We start from the raw sequence: 18,481 nt of genomic DNA on the forward strand, positions 1-18,481 counted from the left end.
AATGATCCAGTCTCGTGGGCCGATAACTCTCCACGTGCTTCTCCAGAGGGGCAGAGTGATGCTGCTCTGTGGGCATGACTCTCTCTGTGGGAGCACTAGATTTAACTGATTTCTACCGCTGTGCTTTTTGTCATGTCTGAAAAACAAATCTGACAAAATGGTTGTGCATAATGTAATGAGAACCATGTCTGTCCAGGAGGCTGAGGCTTAGATTTTACGAAATATCAATTTCAAGCTATGGTGGGCTTTAGGTGGGTGGGGGGTGCACTAATAAATATTCATGGGCATAATTACATTAAGGGCACATTGGTCATTTGTTTTTCAGGGGTCTCAGTAATTAACAGTATTTTCTTTGAATAAGTCTGAAAGGCACAGTGAACAGACTTCAGCATTTGATTTTAATGATTCCATTTGCATCATTATCAAATCTTTCACACTCAAACAATATTTGAAATGTTTTTATTTTATAGAATTTAGGACAACCAAATGTCAAATAAAAAAAGAAAACCAACAGCAAAAGTGAAATCTGCTTCACTTTTTTTTTTCTCTTAAAAAAATATTATCAGCCTTTCCCGATAATTCACAAACCGTTTTCAAATGGTGGGACGAACAAAAAAGTGATCTGGAAGGCCATAAACATTTGTTGGCAAATATAAATATAGTGGTCTGACAGGGTCAAAGATCACACAGAGAGTGTACGTACAGTTATGTGACAGTAGGACACTCGGCACTGCCTGTATCAATTTTTATTAATGTAGAAAATGATGAACCTACTTTAGGGTTTATGACAAGGAAATATATACATTCATTTAAGTCTCTGAAGTATCACCACAAAGCCCCTTTACTTGAGCTGATTGTCTATTCAGGAGCGTAATTGTGAGAGTATGAGTAGTCCGAGTAGTAATTCTGTCCTCCACCTCTACCTCCCTGAAAGCCCCAGTAACAGGGTGGTCCTCCAGGACCCCCACCCCGCATGGGCCGGGGCCAGTGTCCCCCAGGAGCGGGTCCCCGGCCCCGGAAGCCGCCCCCAGGCCCTGGACTCATAGCACCCCGTAAAACCCCATGCTCCATGGGTCCATGTCCGGGCACAAACCCACTGTACCCTGCTCCACATCCTGAATGTGGAGGTGGAGGAGGCATTCTAGGCCTGGGTATAGAGCTCCCCCTGGTGTCTGCTGCAGGAACACCCACAGGTGGGCCAGGCTTGTCAGAGTTCAATGGAGTCCTGTCCCCTTGACTACTGGGAGTGCTGCCTCCCATCAGTTCACTACTGGTGTCCACACAGAGAGGTGTCCCCCACACCCCCTCCCCAGGCCCACTACCCAGTGTCCTGTCCCCCATTGTCCCGGGAACATTTGAAGTGATGCCTGCCGTGTAGGTTGGTTGAACTGTGTCCACACTTTCTGAAAAGGGTCGTAGAGCAGGCAGAGGAGAAGCCCCTGCAGTCTCTGTCCCTGTGCTGTCTGAGCTGTATGTGTGGCCCAACATCATGAGATGAGGTGGAGGCGGAGGTTTAACTTCAAGGGGTAACGATGCCAAGTTTGCCAGGGGTTCAGCTGTGACAGGTGCTATGACAGGTGCAGGGGTCGTGGGCGCTGCGGCTGCGGTCGTGACCACGGGCCGGTACTCAGCCTCCTGTGTGCTGCTGCAGGGAGAGGCAGGGTAAGCTGGGGACGCATTGTAACTGGAGGTGCCAGTGTATGACGACCAGGGGGCAGACGGGGCAAAGGAAGCTCTGATGAGGGTTGACGGGGAATCCTCCAGGGGATAAACTGCCAAAGTCTGCTGCTCCAATCTGGTTTACTGCTTTAAACTGGGAGATGACACTTTTGAGGGCACTGTAGTCAGACAGAGAGGGGGTGGCCTGCTGCTCTGGGAGAGGAGGACGAAACTCCTCTTTGTCGGGGAGTGGGGGCTGCGCTGGCTTCTCTCCCTCTTGGCTTTGTTCATCTGAGACCCCAGGAGCTTCACAATCGTCCTCAGAGTCTATGGACATGTCCTCCTCCACACATTCATCGTTCACTACTGTGAAAGAGAAAGAAGAGAGAAAGACAAATTATGACAATATATGTAGTATTATATAATATATTCTTGTTGTACTCCTATTTTAAAACATCAGAGGGAGAATCTGAGCCCAAAAGCATTCACTCTGCCACAACGCAAAACATAAAAGAGCTGGTAAACAACAAGAACATAATGAAGTGGCTAAAACCAGGGTCTGGAGCAGTCAATCATTTGTGATGAGAACTTAACACCAGAGTAATTACAAAGCAAAACAAATCAACAACAATCAACAATCCATTAAAAAGTTCAGCTGTCAAGATTCAAAGTTGCAATTTGACTTCATGGTGATTGAGCTACAGTATATGGATATATTTGGGGGTTTTACTGAAATGTTTTTGTAACTCACCAGTAGAAGGAGGTGTGGGAAGCTCATTTTGATTAATGGAACCAATCAGACTGTGAAAACTGTTCATGACATCATCAATGCTTGCTATCACTATCCCATTCCTAGAGTACTGAAGAAACATCTCAAATGGGCGCTCTGTGGGCACAAAACATAAAATACATCAAAAGAAAGAATTATATAAGATTTATGCTATATAGGCAGATAAAGTAATGGTTGTACCAGTGAGAAAAATAAGGTGGCGCTGCTGTGTGTGCTGGGCTTGTAGTTTTATGAGACAGTCGAGATCTGGAGCCTGCCGTGATACTGTGTCACATTCGTGATAAGGCAAAAACTCCACCAAGTGCTTCTTCTGATACGCGTTCAGGAGATTCAACAGCCCCATTGCATTTGCATTGAGCCTGAGAAAAAGATCAAATCCCTAAGTTACCATGTTATTGAAGATAAAAGGGTCTCAATGTTGCTTCATTCAATTTCAAACATGTTGAGTCATACAAGTTCTTAGGTTAAGTCCACCACCTGCTTGTGTTCATAGAAATATTATTGCCTTGTCTAGAACGTTCCACAGTATAGATTAAACCTGTCTGACAAGCAGGTTACAGCACGATGCTACATTACAGTTCAGATCTGTGGTCACCCCGTTTCACAGAGGGAATTAATGTATTTTTGAGCAAAAGAAAAACCTGTGATGAATAAAAGGTAGATAGACTTGTTTCATGTCATACCATGAAACATTCCAGGCAAAGCAATAGCATCTCCATAGAGACAAACAGAAAAGTTGCATAGTGGACCTTGGAACTTATTATTACAATCTTCATTACTACTAATATTATACTAGACAAGATTACAACATTCTTTGTGAGAGAGATTTTGGTTTTGAGATCAGACAAAGAATATTTAAATTTAAAATGAGTGCAATTCTCCACACTGCCTCAATAACTAACCTGCCCATTTCCTTCAGTTTCTTCTGTGACTTGCAATGCACCTTCCACTGCCAGGGGTGCTCCGGGGTGCTCTGCTCTTCTAAAAATTTAAGTAGCCCTTGCAAATGATCTGAACAGAAAAATGAGTCATTAGTAAATCCGCTGACAGCTACAGAGACAACTTTCCACAGAGAAAATCTAAAATGTTACCCTGGGTGATAGAGTCGGGGTTGAGGACAAACTCATCAGACACCATGAAGCCCCCGGACACAAAGAGCTCATTGTATGTGTGGTTTTTGACGTCGTCTAGAGAATCCACTCCAGCAAAACTCACCGAAGGCAGCTTCTTTAAAGACACTAATGCTGGGATCTGCAATAAGTACAAAAAGATAAGAGTTCAGTTAGCGGTTAGTTCAAATTTTGAGCAGGACTTGACAGGTCAAATAACAATTTTTTTGCCTTTTGTTTCAAAGAACAAGTAACTCATGTGACAGTAATTCAAAAGTGAGAAGCCTAGTGGCAAAATAGTGGTGGGATGAGACACAACTCCCACAAGCAAAGATATGAGATATTGGGTCCAGAGAATGAGACGATGACGAAGATGTCATTTTGACATAGCTTATAATAAGTAGTGCAATTCAGTTGACAGTTTTCTCAAGACTCACCAGCACTTAATCCTTCTTTGTTCAATCCCAATGTGAATATACAGAAAAATCTCAATTATCATTTTGCTCGTGTGTGTTTATTTTCCAAGATCTAGTTCAGTCTAGAGGCAAAAGCATTTAAATCTACTCATCTAAATTTATAACAACTTATTCAGCAACACTCATATCGGCCATGCATGGTGCCACTTTCGTCTTGAGCCTGCTCTATTGGATGTCAGTTCAATCAGTTGGGACATCTCCAATCCGGACAGAGCGGGTTTTTGCCAGGTGGCAGCCCTAACTGCAGTGGGGGAACCCTGTTAAGTAATTATGACCAATAACATAATAACACCATGGAGTCGAGCAGGGAAATTAAGCTGCTAAATAATACTTACCAAGTCACCTGCAACTATAATTATCTCTATTCAGCAAACTTAAAGGTGCAACTTTTCTAGTCTCCATGGAGATGTTATTGCTATCCCTGGAATGTTCCATGGTATGTCACTTTGCCTTTGCCCAGGGACTACAGATGAAAATTATCTCGTAGCTAAATCTGGTCAGTTCAAAACATTTGTTGTGCAGTGTCCCTGTCAAATAAATATGTCATTACACAGATCTATCTAGCGTTTATTACGGGTGTTTCTACTGCACAAAAATACAAAAATTCCTCCAGTGAAAAGGTGTGGACTCTCCATAGATTTGAATTATAATGTAGTATAGCCTTGTAACCTACTTATCTCTCTTGTATTATATAGGTTTGATCTATACTATGGAACATTCTAGACAAAGCAATAACATTTCAGTGGAGAGAAGCAGGTTATGGACCCTTTACTAGAAATGCTACGCAGTGCACCTTTAAATATTATGTATTAAATTATATTATAAATACATGTTATGTTGCATTCTCTGGAGTATTGTATTATTCACTTTCAGATCTACATCTATACAAAAATAAATCCAAGAAACATTACCTACCTGTCTATTTTTAGTATTACAAGTGGTAATAAAATGTCCTCCAGTGTAACATTCAAAGTATGTGGTCTTACCTTGTGCACATGAGCAGCGATGTGTTCATTCTGAATGATGATCAGGAGCTTATCTAAACTGCCACTGTTCTCCAGAAACATCTGAGGGCTGCTCTCACTGTTGCCCAGGCTGATCAAGTACTCCTTTGTAACAGACAGAAGAGACATGCTTGTTAGGGCCGGACACATGGATCTACACACACCAGTACAGACAGAACCATGCACCAGTTATATAAAGGACATCAGCCAGTGAATCATAATAACGCTTACACATGGGAAGGCCAGAACGCATGTTTTGTGTTAGTGAATATAAAATTATGTTTCTCTCCAGTTCTTTGTTCATGTTTTTACAGTTCTCCAGTCACAGAAATAAAAGTAAAAGAAAAGAAAAAAGCAAAGACAGGAAACTTTCAAAGTTTTAAGTAAACAAGTCATTAACAGTTGGGTTAAAAGTTAGGAATGGGATCAAATCGTTTCATAATTTAATTATTTTCAGTTTTTGTTTAAAAATTTAAAAGGAAAGGCTAATTCTTTCTCAAGATATTTGTGTAATGAAATCCCTTAACTATTCATTATAAATTGAAGATCTTTTTTCTAAATATTTAATTCTAGCCAAAACAAAGCTTTATTTAAAAAATACAACTAATTCCTTTTACCTTGATCTGTTTGCAGACAGTGCTTTCATCAGTTTCGTCTCCAGAGTAGATGAAAAACTTGACGGTATTCTTGGTGACGTCTTTAAAGATCTCCACCAAACTGCTGAAAACTTCGGGTTTGAGCTGACCAATAAGGCTCCCGGCGAGCAGCCCCCCGCCCGGAGGAGGGTCCTGGTCGTCACGGTAAATATCTGGAGAGTCAGGAGTAACGTGCGTGGGCGAGTACATCTCCTTCTTCTCCTCCCCTTTAAAAGCTTCAGATTTGACCTTAGTGGATGGCTTATCTTTGACTGGGCCTGATTTAACAGAAGAGGTGGTGGATGCAGTACTTGAAGAGGGCTCGGGTGTAGCTCTGGACTGGTTGGGGGTTGTGGAGGGCGTAGAGACAGGGGGAACAGAAGAAGAATCCTCTGATGAAGCAGAGATTAGCTTGCCTATCCTCTCGCTCAGTACCTTCACATAGCTCTCGACTGATACTGGACTAGCGTAGGGAACAACAAACTCCGAAAAGCCACTGTTGGGCTGCCAGCAGTGCCTCTTGGGTAACCGTGGTGGCAGCTTTGAGGTATAGGAAATGTGGTGACTTTGCATAAGGCTTTTGATGTCCGATGTCAAACTGTACACTTCCTGGTTTAAAATAGTGTCTAGGCTGATGGAGGGTCTTGCGGTGGGGATTTCCTCCACCACAGGTAATGCTGGTGGTGGACCTGTCTTTTTCACTTCTGCCACTGGGGGCGGCTTTGTCTTTTGGTGAAACTGCTCTGGTTCCACCTCAGTCTTCACTTCTTGCTTTATGTCTGGTTTAACTTCAGGCTTAAGCTCGGGTTTGATTTCTGCTTTTAACTCTGCCTTCAGTTTCTTCAGCAGCTCTAATGACAGCTGCTCTTTGTCTATGAAGGAAGCAAAAAGAGACAAACAAAAAATAAGAATGTATAATGAGATGATGACGTGAAAATTAAATTAGTGATACAAAGTGTGTCACAAACATGCAGTACCTTCAGAATTGGATGCACCCAAGTTGAGGTCATCTGACGTGTGAGCCTGCTCCACTGGCGATCCAGGACTGAATGGACTTCCAGGGCTACATTCCATGTCCTCCTGAATAAACCATAAAGTAAGACAAGCTGTCAATATAACTACTATATCGACTTATTGTGCAACATATGACAGATAGAACTATAAAATTTGGTGCTAAATATTTATCATGTTTTCTTTTTCTTTGTTATAGTGGGATTTTTTATTTATTTGAGTTGCAGGGTGAACAACTGAAATCTATGACTCAGTAAGTTTTCATTTATTAATTGCATGTCACGTTCAATAACAATACTGTACACAATGTTTTGGGAGGAAATCCTGCTTTAGGTTAAGTGTGTTAGTAGCATAATTAGTTGTATAATTAGAAAGTCCTTTTAATGTTAATTTTTGTATTTCTTTTCATGTTAATTTTATGATGATTATTTATTGATGATTATATTTATTTATTTTGATTTGTTTGTATTGTGATTTTAACTTCTTATTCTGTACAGCACTTTCAATTACATTGTGCTATACGAATAAACTTGCCAAGTCTAGTTTCAATATTATAGTATATAGTCTATATTTTCAACAGCAATATATCGTACTTCAAAATGTGGTACCATGACATACCTAGTAGGTACAACCACTTAAAAAAATTACAGTAACCAATTATAAAACAAGTACCTCAGCGTAATTTGTCTGAGGTGGATGTTCATTTATCTTCCTTTGGTCAACATTGGGGGTGACAGAGCCAGTCCTCTCAGATCCTGCATCATCTTGGTTTGGCAATGAACCCTGGGCCACAGCTTTGTTGAGAGTGGCCAGCAGAATCTTGAGCAGGTTTTGGGTCTCGCTGACGGCTGATCCCTGTGTGCTGTGTGTTCTGAGGTCCGTGTCATAACCGATATGCTCCATTACCGAGATCAGATTGTCCGTCTTTGCACCTTCGTTTCCAAAGTCGCGCCCCTGGGATCCTACAGGAAACAGTAAAATGGTGAGTACATCATTGTGTAAGAGGGATTGTGTCAGTAAATGTAGTGAAATTTGAAAATATGAAAAACATTGGAAATTGTAAGAATACTGTTTAAAAATTACATTAAAATATGCATGTCGGGTTGTGCAATTAAAGTTGAATTGAGATCAAGATTCAGTCACCTCTCGTCATGAATGATCAAGTCTTTTTAGTCAAGAGATGCACCTATTAATTTCATTCTTTTTGTGGTAAATAGCAATAATTAAAATACTGTATTGTTTATGTTCATGAAATCATAATTGAAAGCCATTTATTTCTTTTTAGTTAAACAAAAATAAAATTGCATTGAAAATTCTGAGTATATGCTCAATTTTCTCATGCTTTCCTGTGTTCTTGCTCTTAATATAATCTTACGTGGTTTCTCATTTTTGTCACTTAATATGAAGACTTTTAAGGACTTTTGCAATGTTTAAAGTATCACTGATCCCCCCAGTTAATCATTTGCTTGTGGACTTGGCCTTACCTCGACTGGGCTCTCCGTTGCTCAGTGAATCTTTGCGCTGGTGTTTTTTTGGCCCTTCTCTCTCCTCCCCTTCATATTTCCTCTTTAAAGTGTTGATGTCAGAGCTCCAGTCCTCCTCCTCGTTCCCCGGCTCTTTCACACGTGTTTTCTTATGAAGCTGAATGAGCTTGAGTAATTTCTTCATTTTCTCTTCGTCGTATTCATTTTGGGTCATGGGTGTTTTTTGACCTGGAGACGCCTGCTCTGTTTGTGCCTTGTGCTGAACCTGCCCACCATTTGAATGAGATATGCCAGGTTTCTTCTTCTCTGGTCGCTTGTCCGGTGGCGCTCTTTCCTGCTGCACTTTCTCTGGCGGTTTCTCGGCCCGATCTGAACCCCGATCTGAACCACCCCAATCTGACACGGGACTGTACTCGGGCACGGCCGTTTCCTCGACAATGGGCGCAGGGTTACGTATCCTCTCAATGATCCCCTTGGCTTTGTTTAGAGGTAACATGTAATTATTAGAGTTATGGACATATGTTCGTAGTGCAGCATCCATGTTGTATTTGGGTCTAGTAGGCGTTAGCAGGGGATTCATCCTGTCATCTACGTTGCTTTTGTAATCGGGCAGGATGAAAGGGCGCACTGTGGCAGACTCCATGCGTGTCAGATAGTCCGTGGTCTGACGCTCCACACCAGCGCTCATGTCTTTGCCGGGGTTGGGTCGAAGTTTGAACATGGAGTAATGGATTCCTGGGATGAAGGGCTCCGCGGAGGACAGAATCGCAGAGTGAGGCTCCATAAACAGTGGCTCAGGCTCACCCATCCGGGACGCTAAATTAAAAACAAAATTGTGGAGAGTTAATAGCTGTTATATGCCTGGGTAAGCCAACATAACACCTCTAAATAGATTCTGAAGAGCAATAAAGAGGATAGCATTTCAAAAAGCAGTGTTTCCCATTAATATGGCCCCCCTCAGTAGTCCTAAAAGTCATCAAAACATTATCCCCTATAGTATAATAAAAACAAAATCGCACTTTCACATTATGAATACAAACTTAACTATATAGAGAAAAAAAGACTCAAATATTGGCAATAAGTGATTTGAACTCCAAAAATTTTAGAAGAAAAAAATATTAATATGAAATAAAAAACTTGTGCCACCATAGTCTGAATGGGATGTATGGGTAACAGTGCATCCCACATCAACATTTTGTGATTAACATCGTAATTAAAACAAAGTCATAATAAAGAGTGTTTAGAAAAGTTTTATATAATAATAATAATAATAATAATAATAATAATAATTATTCATTATTATTATTATTATTATTATTATTCACAAGGACAAAACAGCAGTTTGTAATACAAACAGCATCAAAACTTGGGAAACTGATATGTGTAAAGATCACAAACTGCGCTTACAATACTTAGCAACTATTCTGGGCTCCTGAAAGATGAATAATGCTTGCAGGTTTCTCTCAACCTTCCCCCAGCGCTCTGCAAAACAAACAAAGATGTTAAAGCTTCACATTTTACCAGAGGCACAAAACAGCAAAATGGCAATCCCAGAATACAGAACAAAAAGAATGTAACAGCACCTTTGGAATCGTGCATCTGAGCTGAGGACAGCAGGAAAAGAAAACCCCGATCAAACAAGGACTTCACTAGCACCTGAAGGAAGGTAAGTAGAAGGTAAGACAGTAATAATGGTAAGATTCAGCCCAAATATACGGCGTCTGAATGAATCTACTATACTGTGCTGTTAATATAAAATGAATCTGTTAATAAACTCGTTTTCTGTGTGTTGGTAACTCACCAGTCTGTCCCTCTCCAGTTTGTTGACTAGAGCTGCCAGGCTTCCTCTGCTGGGTTTGCCTTTTCCTTCGATAACGTCGAACAAGCTGCACCACATCCCACACCTCATCACTGTAAAAAGCCAGTCACATTTTGAACAAAGACAGACTAGGATATTGATACGGGTTAACATATTCCCAGTGTATTCCTTTATTGCCATAACTTTGATAGCTTTTCAATCACATTTAAATTATTGTTAAGTATATTGAAAAACTGGACAATCACAAAAAACAAAAAAACAAAACATAGATGAAATAATCTAAGGCATACAGTTTTGAACTATAGTTGTTAACAGTGAAATCTCTGCCTAAGAGCTGTGTGTAGGAGTAACTGTGGTCTAGACTGACCTTCCCGTGATGTAATGTAGGTCTCTGAAGAAAATAAAATTGAGGGTATCTTCCTCTTCACTTGCTCTAGCTGCATGCCCTGGTTCATCTCCAGCTTTTCAGATCTACAGAACAAAATATGTACATTATTAGTGTTAATGTAAAACTGTAAACATTATAAACAATTTCAGATCTACGCACAGTTTAAAGGGAAGGTAAGGCCGTGAGGACCGGAAACAAACAGGGAATAACTCTTCACTCTTGTTCACTAGTGGCCCACTCCAAACAGTGTAGCAGTTCTTCCCTAAATCACAGATCAGATATAAATATGTAAATAGCAATGTCATAGTGTACATTACAGCTTGGCAAGTTAATGAAAGGTTTTAGTACCTCTACTTCCTTCTGGTGCAATGGTGTTAAACCTGTAAAACACATAAGGTATACTGTCATGCTGTACAAGCAGTTCTGGAGGCAAAAAACACTTTAGTTCTGCTTCATTCCTTACCTGTGTGCCGACATAGGAGCAGTTACTCCCTCTTTGCCTTTGTACTGGAAGGAAACCACCGCATAGGGGCACACATGCCGAGGTCTTGTCTTTATTTCATCAAATGCAAACTCAAAAAAATATTGCTGAAAAATAAACATGAAATAAATATTGAAAAAGGCCAGAGCATGACTGAGTCTTATTATCAGAAAAGCATAGAGCCTTAACAACCTGTGTGTGCTCAAAAGCCCTGTACGACAGAAGCGATGTAACTCTGTTGGCACGTTTGGACAGATGACAGTCAAACTTTGGGGTAGGTTCAATGGCATTTTTAGGCATGTTCTCATGAATGTGCTTTATTCGACCCTGAAAAATATAAAATGTGTCAGAATTTTTTTTTATTTAAATATTAAATTAAATTTTAAATAAATTAGAATATAAAACAGTTAACTTACCCTCATTACTTTGAAAACTATCATGTCCCCAAATGACCCAGCCTCAAATGGATTAATTTGTAATAAATCTGAATACTTAGAGAGGTAAACACCTGAAAAGACAAAAATAATGATCAATTATAAACAATTTAATTCTGAAAAATAAGGCAATGATACATGCATCTCATAAATCATTCATCCATTCATTCATTTTTATTTGTTTGGCCAACATGCCTGTATAACAGGGGTGGGCAATTATTTTTTCCATGGGGCCACATGAGAAAAAGAAAATATTGTGTAGGGCCATGCCAAAATGCTTAACTCAATTCTGCATAATATTAATTTTATTTCTGTAAAAAAGGTAGTAAATAGCATTGTTTTGATGAGCTGGTAAAACTGGTAAGAGTTCATGTTATGACTAACCAATGAAAACTTGAGGTTGCCTTACAAAAAATGTCTTTTAAAAAACACCTCTAAAATAAAAGCAATGCAGGTTTAGTCCATGCATGAGATAAACATATTTTATAATTTGATTTTGTAATTACAAATTAGAAAGGGTCGTATGTGGCCCGGGAACTGTACAACGGCCAGGTCTGCTGTATAAGGTACATTACAATACACAAAGGTATATTTACATGTACATGTAGGTACCATTATTGGTGCTCAAAATCGAACCAACTATCTGTGTATTTTGGGATTTTTACATAGACCGTTGCCAGACAGGAGTTAAGAAATACAAACAAGAAGTGAAAAGACATACATAGGACCCTGTGTTTACTACAATTAACACTTATCTTCATGCAAAAAAACACCAACGTACCGGATGAAGGATTGCCAAGAGTAGTAATCCTCGAGTGTCCAACAGACAAACCCTTTTCACAGATCCACTGGAGCTGGATGAGATAAATATTCAAAGGGTAAAAATAATATAAGAAGAGCATGCACTTTAAAATATTAATGGAAAACTTACTTTAGATTTATCGGGATACAGAAAGCAGTAAGATTCTGCCAGTTCTGGTTCATTTCGACCCTCCTGCTTCATTTCTCTCCGCTTCTCAACAAACTAGAAATTAGAAAAAGGTAAACAACATCACTTTTCTTAAAATGTTTTTTTTTTTTCTATTCAGATTTAACAGTACGAGAGACACTTTCACTTCTAATTGTTACAAAAAATTGTGCCTAAATGGAACTTAACAGTGTCCGCCCACAACAAGATTGTAGAAGTAAACGTATCATTTAGTTTTCCCATTAAAGCATTTTGTAGGATTTTAAGTTTTAAAAGTGTTTTTGGACTGAAGCTGTGTCATAGAGATTAGCTATCACATAACTATTTAGCTTCCATTGTGCAATTTTTTTGAAAAAATGAATGGGAAATTTCAAAGTGGACGGGAATATCAATATAGTAGAAACTCCTAACCAATCAAATTCACATACCCGATAAGAAGTTTTTTTTTAAAAAGCCTAGAGTTAATATCCTCAAAAGGAGGCATATGTATGTGAAATGACCCTACTTCTTTCTCCAACAGCTCATTGTGGATGAGCCTGGCCTTGCAGTACGTGAAGGTTCCTCGTGATGCAGAGTCCAGGTAAAAGGAGGAAATGGTCTTCACGAGGTCCTCAAACTCTCTACTGTCTGGAGGTAGAAACTGGTACAGGCCTGGGCACATAGAGGTAACATAATTTTAGCACAGACAGTGAACTGAGTTTATATCATATGCAGCAATCATTGTGAAAGTATGACATTTTTCTTCTTGTCTCCGAAAATCAAGATTGTTATGAATCCTGAATTGAGTCTAATTGTATATCTTAAGAATATATTGTATATTAATTCAACCTTCCCCCCCAAATGAAAAAAAAAATGAACAAAATGTCAAAGAAAATTAAAGAAAGATATGTTTGGTATATGAGGAACAATTCTTGTTTAATCATCAAGTGTCATTCAAAAATAACTCAGTAAATCAAAATGGGAACCAAAGAATCACCTGACATGGAATCAGTTCAAGTGCAACTTTCTACACTGCAGACAGAAACACACTGGTATTTACATGTGGATGATGGAGACAATCCCAAGCATGCAAACAGGTGAAACTACTGTATACTACACTTCTTGTCTGTCATTTGCATTTATAAATGAGTAACTATATTTAGTGTGACAACAACAGTCCTGTCTTAAAGTAGGCTTGTGGTCTATAGAGTGTTCATTGTCCTCTATATCTTAGAATATAGGCTCTTGTCTCAGCTATAGACCATTTATTATAATGGCTGATGAGGCTGATATAGAATACAACGTAGATGGCATAATAAGAGAGGATTTTCACACCTATAAACATTTTAATTCATACAGTGTGTACAGCATGTGGCAAACATGTTATGTTATGATTGCTGGATTAGAGTATGTCCTTCATTGGGGTCAAACTGACAAGCTCAAGTTTTCAATTGTAGCGCACGTGAGGTACCCTTATCCTCGGTATATAGTACACCATACACATTTGTCATCTTCGATCACACATTTCCTAAAATGCATATTCCGGGCGTCTTCACAGGGCTGTAGCTGCTGCCCTGAGGTAACTTGGAGACTACAGCTTGACCACTACAACCAACCAGTCTGTATCAACCCACGCTACATTACAAGTAGTGGGGTGATAAATACCAAAGCTATGCAATGATCAAGGCTTGTGTCAGCAATAAAATTAGTAGTGACTACATCTAAAAGCTTACTAGCTAACAAGCTAGCAACGTGCAATAACAAAATTATGAAAGCCATGATAGCCACAGTGCAAAATAGCTGTAAGGGACCACCTTTCCGTTCTCGTATCTTCCTCGGAATTTGGAAATTTTTCCGTGGCAGCTCCTCATTTGGTCTCTGGCCTGGTAAAGGAGAACCGCTAAAGCTCCTGGCGTCTGTCTGAGCAGTCCTTCGCCGTTCAGGGGCTTCATGTTCGGGCATTACACGGTCTCCACATCCAGGCTGATCGCCATTTTGGTTGGCTGAGGCCGAGGTGGCGGTAGGATTCTTCTGAGATCCGCCGCCGTCCGCACTAGGCCCGCCCGTGGTGGTGCAATCCGTGTCTTTGTTACCCAGGGCTTTGGGGTTCAGGGCCATTTTGGGACAGCATGCACGTATAAACGGGCAGTATGTGTCTCAGAGTTTGGGCGCCGCTTCACACACACTCTCCTCCTCACCCTGCCTCCGCCATTGTGAAAATGACGTGCGCGTTCTTCTCCACCGCCGCAAAACGCTGCCGTCACTGTTTACATGCGGGAGAATCCGCGCCCCCGCACGGACGAAACGGGTATTACATCAATAATGTGATTTTACTTCTGTGCTGTCATGTGCCTTTTCAACCAAACATGGGTGGCCAAGTAAATAGTTAAATACGTAAATAAGTAACTATATCACTAATATACAATATGATAGATATAAGTACAGTAGTTGTACTTATATAGTACAATTAGTTTCTTTGTTATTCATTTGGACAAAATAGAAAAGGGTAGAGGGTAGATACAAATATTTTTAATGAGCAACACAATAATATGCTTTCTGACAAAATATAATATAGTTATTATTTTCTCAGATAAAATTATAGGCTATGGGGCCCCCATGATCCCCCTGTTGTAGACATCATACTCCTTGAAACGTAGATAGTCTTTCAGCCTTGGAGGAAGTGGAAGGAAATTTATAAAACATGAAGACCTTAAGCGAAGGCGACTGAGATGTTGCCGTATATGTAACCGGCACAGGTGCTTCAAACTTCTTACGTTTCCTAGGAGCAAAAAAAAAATTTCAAAGTGCATTTCGGAAATAGGCCATGCCCTATATATATAATAATCGGATTACTTTTTGTCACAAATCTCTGGCTGCTTTTCTTGTAAGGAGCTTGTTGTCTGTAGTCGTGCACAAAAGGATACAGTCAACTGTATATAGTAAAAAATATGTAAAGTAATTTTTTCTTTTGGTTTATACTCACCACCATGTCTTTTATGACAGCAGATGCCCATGGAGCATAATCATGAGAGCTGTCACCATAAGGACAGTCAAAGCAGCGTTTAACATCATAACCATGGTTCAGAATCATCCTAAGCATAACCTCATCTTTTAAAGCATACTGAAGAGCCGAGGGGAAGTGTGTTGTGTTTACTCTCGAGTAGTAGTTCACATTCGCCCCAAACTTTAACAAAATGTTGATCATTTCATAGTTGCCCTGTCGGAGAGCCAGTTGTAAGCAGTTGACTGGATCCTGGTTTACCATAGCTCCAGCCTCAAGCAGCAGGCGACTGCACTGGAGGTCACTGTTGGACACGGCAAAGAAGAGAGCAGACCTTCGTTCGTCGTCATAGTTGCGGCGAACTCGTGGGTGGAGCATGAAGTTTGGATCATAGCCAGCTTTGAGCAGTAGGTCTACACAGTGAGCATGGCCTCCAGCAGCTGCAGAGTGGAGAGGGCTCATGCCACTGTCCTTGACTGCATACAGGTCTGTCACTGGGATTAGCCTCTCCAGAGCTCTGTCAAAGAAATGCATTTAACTCTTACTCCTCTATAAGTATTGAACCACGGCCTAACAATGCGACAGTCCTGAGAAGGTCATCTATGAACATTAAATACAACTCAATTAGTATTTAGTAGGGAAAAATAGTTCATTAACAATTAAAGAAATTCAAATGTAGTATTTCTCCAGAATGTGCCAGGTCTTAAATAATAAACCAGGACTAAATGTGGACAAAAAACAGGTTTAAAATGAACCTGACAAGGGTAAACTTGGGCTAAACTAAATTAAAACCGAGACTTAATCAGTACCAAGACATAGATCATGCTTGTTTAAACTATACAATTAATGGTGATAGGTGAACTGAAGAACATTTTAGATGTCTGAATTTTGTCCAGTTCTGTGTAAAATTTTAATATTAACGTAAAATATTCCTTACAGGATGTGTCCATGGTAGGCCACACGATGGATTGGCAGGTGTCCGCTGTAGAGAGGTAGGTTAGGATCTGCTCCATGGTCCAACAACAGTGATATGATGTCAGGGTTTCCTGAGGCAGCCGCATCGAACAAAATGGTGCCTGACTCTGACTCACATTTTACATTTGCTCCTAAAAAACAAATGTGTCAAGCACTTGAATAACTGTTTGTGAGTACGCTTATATTTGTAATCACACAAATTCTACTAAATTCTGGTACAGGTAAAAAGCGTGTTTTTATTCTGAGAAACTTTTTCATACCTTTCTGTAGTAGAACTTCTACCACGTTAAAATGCCCATTTTGAGCAGCCAGGGCAAGGGGAATTTTCTGTTTGATGTCACATGCGTTTGGATTGGCCCCAGACTCTAGGAGCAGATAGACAAAATTGTCCAGGCCTAGAAACGCAGACTCATGAAGGGCTGTCCGGTTCAGTGGCCCAGTCTGATCCACGTTGGCATTATAACGTAGCAGTAGAGTGGCTAAGTCATACTGATCATTCAAAATAGCTGGAAAAATGAGAACAATAAGTATAATAGTAAATATGTGTTTAGTATGTGATCAGAATGTTTCTTTGTGCTTTTTTTTTTTTTAAATGTATGTCTATATGCAGTGTTTACAATTGCTATCTCTGTATTAACTGCAGTTATCAAAATTGATAGAAACAATCAAGTCTTTTTTGTTTATATAACATTTGCATATTTTGTGTTTCTTTATTTCTGTCAAAAAATGTGACAAACTGCCTTCTATTTCAAATAATGAATTAAGATCATATTTTAGAACATTGTGACACTTTGTTTACCATGTTGCACTCTGACTTTAATGAAAACGAAAAATTACTATCTCTACAAACAGTCGATACCAGCGACTAAAGGAGAGTCCTGCTCATCGTTCTGGGTGTCTGGGCTACTGCCGTTCTGTAGGAGGAATGTGGCGTTCTCCCTGAGTCCATGGACAATTGCCAAAAACAGTGCTGTCTCACCCTTCAGGGTTCGACACTGTGCCGCACCAGGGGGCGATGCTAAAACATAGTGATAACAATGCATGATATGACACGTATGTTTTCTCTAGCAACTGTTTTATTGCCTTCAGTATTAAACACATTTATACATTTTTATACATTATATATAACCTTATGACATATTTGCCGCCCATAATCAAAATAGTATAAAGACAAAGATAACATAAGTCACGCAATTACCTGAAAAGATGATCTCAAGGATTTGTTTGTTGTCCTGAATTGCTGCTTCATGCAGTGGAATCCACCCACGCTCATCCACTTTACACAGCATCTCAGGTTGGATAGTCAGTCTTATCAGAGCATCTTCATCACCTAAGGTCTCAAACACATGGTTCATTCAGTACTGTTCTCCTTTTGACCTCAGTACAGTCATGACTTCATCTCACCCTCCTTGATTGCTTTATAAATCTCATGTGGATCTTCACTTGATTTCAGATCACTGTTGATCAGAGGTGGAGAGCAATGAGTTACTTTTTGATGACTGTTTCTCGAGTAATAATAGTCTACTCAATGGCTATTCTACCAACTTCACGGTTGATTTGAACCTACTCATTGCAAAGGAGGCCACCAAAAATCACAAAGCACTGGTAAATTCACAGAACACATAGGTTAAGAAAAAGACAGATTGTCACCTTGGATTGAGCCCTTTAAGTTTTCTGTATTGGATAAGACTTTGTTCTATTATGTATTGGGTTGCCTCATCTTCATCATCATCAAAGTTGTCGTCTGACTGATAAAAATCATCTTCTGTTTCAGTGTTCATCTGTGTTTATGTCCAGCACGAGCACCAGGAGCTGGGAAAGAGACAAAAGGTAAACAAGATCATAAAGGCTGGAGGCACAGAATGGACACCCCGCGAATACTAACAACAAGAACAGCACTACTGCCGTGACACAGTGAGGCATATTAGAAATCTAAACCTGACGAATTAAATTCAGTCAAAAACTGAAACAATGTTTGCAAGTAAAATTTAAAAGTTAAAGTGCTACACAACTGCGAGTGTAAGTGAAATGTGGTGCAAAATAAAACACTTATAGTAGAACTACATGAGGACAGAAAAGACAGAAAACATGTTTACCTTCATTGAAATGCTGCGCTCGACTGGTCTGCAGGCTCTCAGTTACCCACATACTGTTGCTATATTAGGTGGGCTAAAAATACGAGACCATGGGGCCATCATGGCCAACACTCAGCTCTGACCCACTACATGGACTTAATTTATTGCTTTGCAGTAGCATAATTTCGTTAAGG

At 39.9% G+C, this 18,481-nt stretch overlaps 1 protein-coding gene and 1 pseudogene across 1 annotated transcript; both read right to left on the reverse strand.

Moving 5' to 3' along the window:
- Positions 1-442: 442 nt before the first annotated feature.
- Positions 443-14,470, reverse strand: LOC110157958 (protein TASOR-like). Its single transcript, XM_020922361.2, is given in 24 exon segments — positions 443-1,720; positions 1,722-2,025; positions 2,411-2,545; positions 2,630-2,808; positions 3,352-3,460; positions 3,541-3,700; positions 5,021-5,143; positions 5,656-6,545; positions 6,651-6,753; positions 7,357-7,646; positions 8,169-8,984; positions 9,576-9,650; positions 9,752-9,824; positions 9,970-10,079; positions 10,355-10,458; positions 10,535-10,637; positions 10,724-10,755; positions 10,839-10,963; positions 11,049-11,183; positions 11,273-11,364; positions 12,072-12,144; positions 12,222-12,314; positions 12,763-12,908; positions 14,051-14,470. Coding segments are annotated over 24 exon segments (5,436 nt in total). The 5' UTR covers positions 14,355-14,470; the 3' UTR covers positions 443-858.
- Positions 14,471-14,754: 284 nt separating this feature from the next.
- LOC129412385 (dynein axonemal heavy chain 12-like) lies at positions 14,755-18,296 on the reverse strand (annotated as a pseudogene).
- Positions 18,297-18,481: the final 185 nt, after the last annotated feature.

This window comes from Boleophthalmus pectinirostris, unplaced genomic scaffold, assembly GCF_026225935.1.
Source record: "Boleophthalmus pectinirostris isolate CB_2022bp ecotype Guang Dong unplaced genomic scaffold, ASM2622593v1 HiC_scaffold_8, whole genome shotgun sequence".
NCBI lineage: Eukaryota > Metazoa > Chordata > Actinopteri > Gobiiformes > Gobiidae > Boleophthalmus > Boleophthalmus pectinirostris.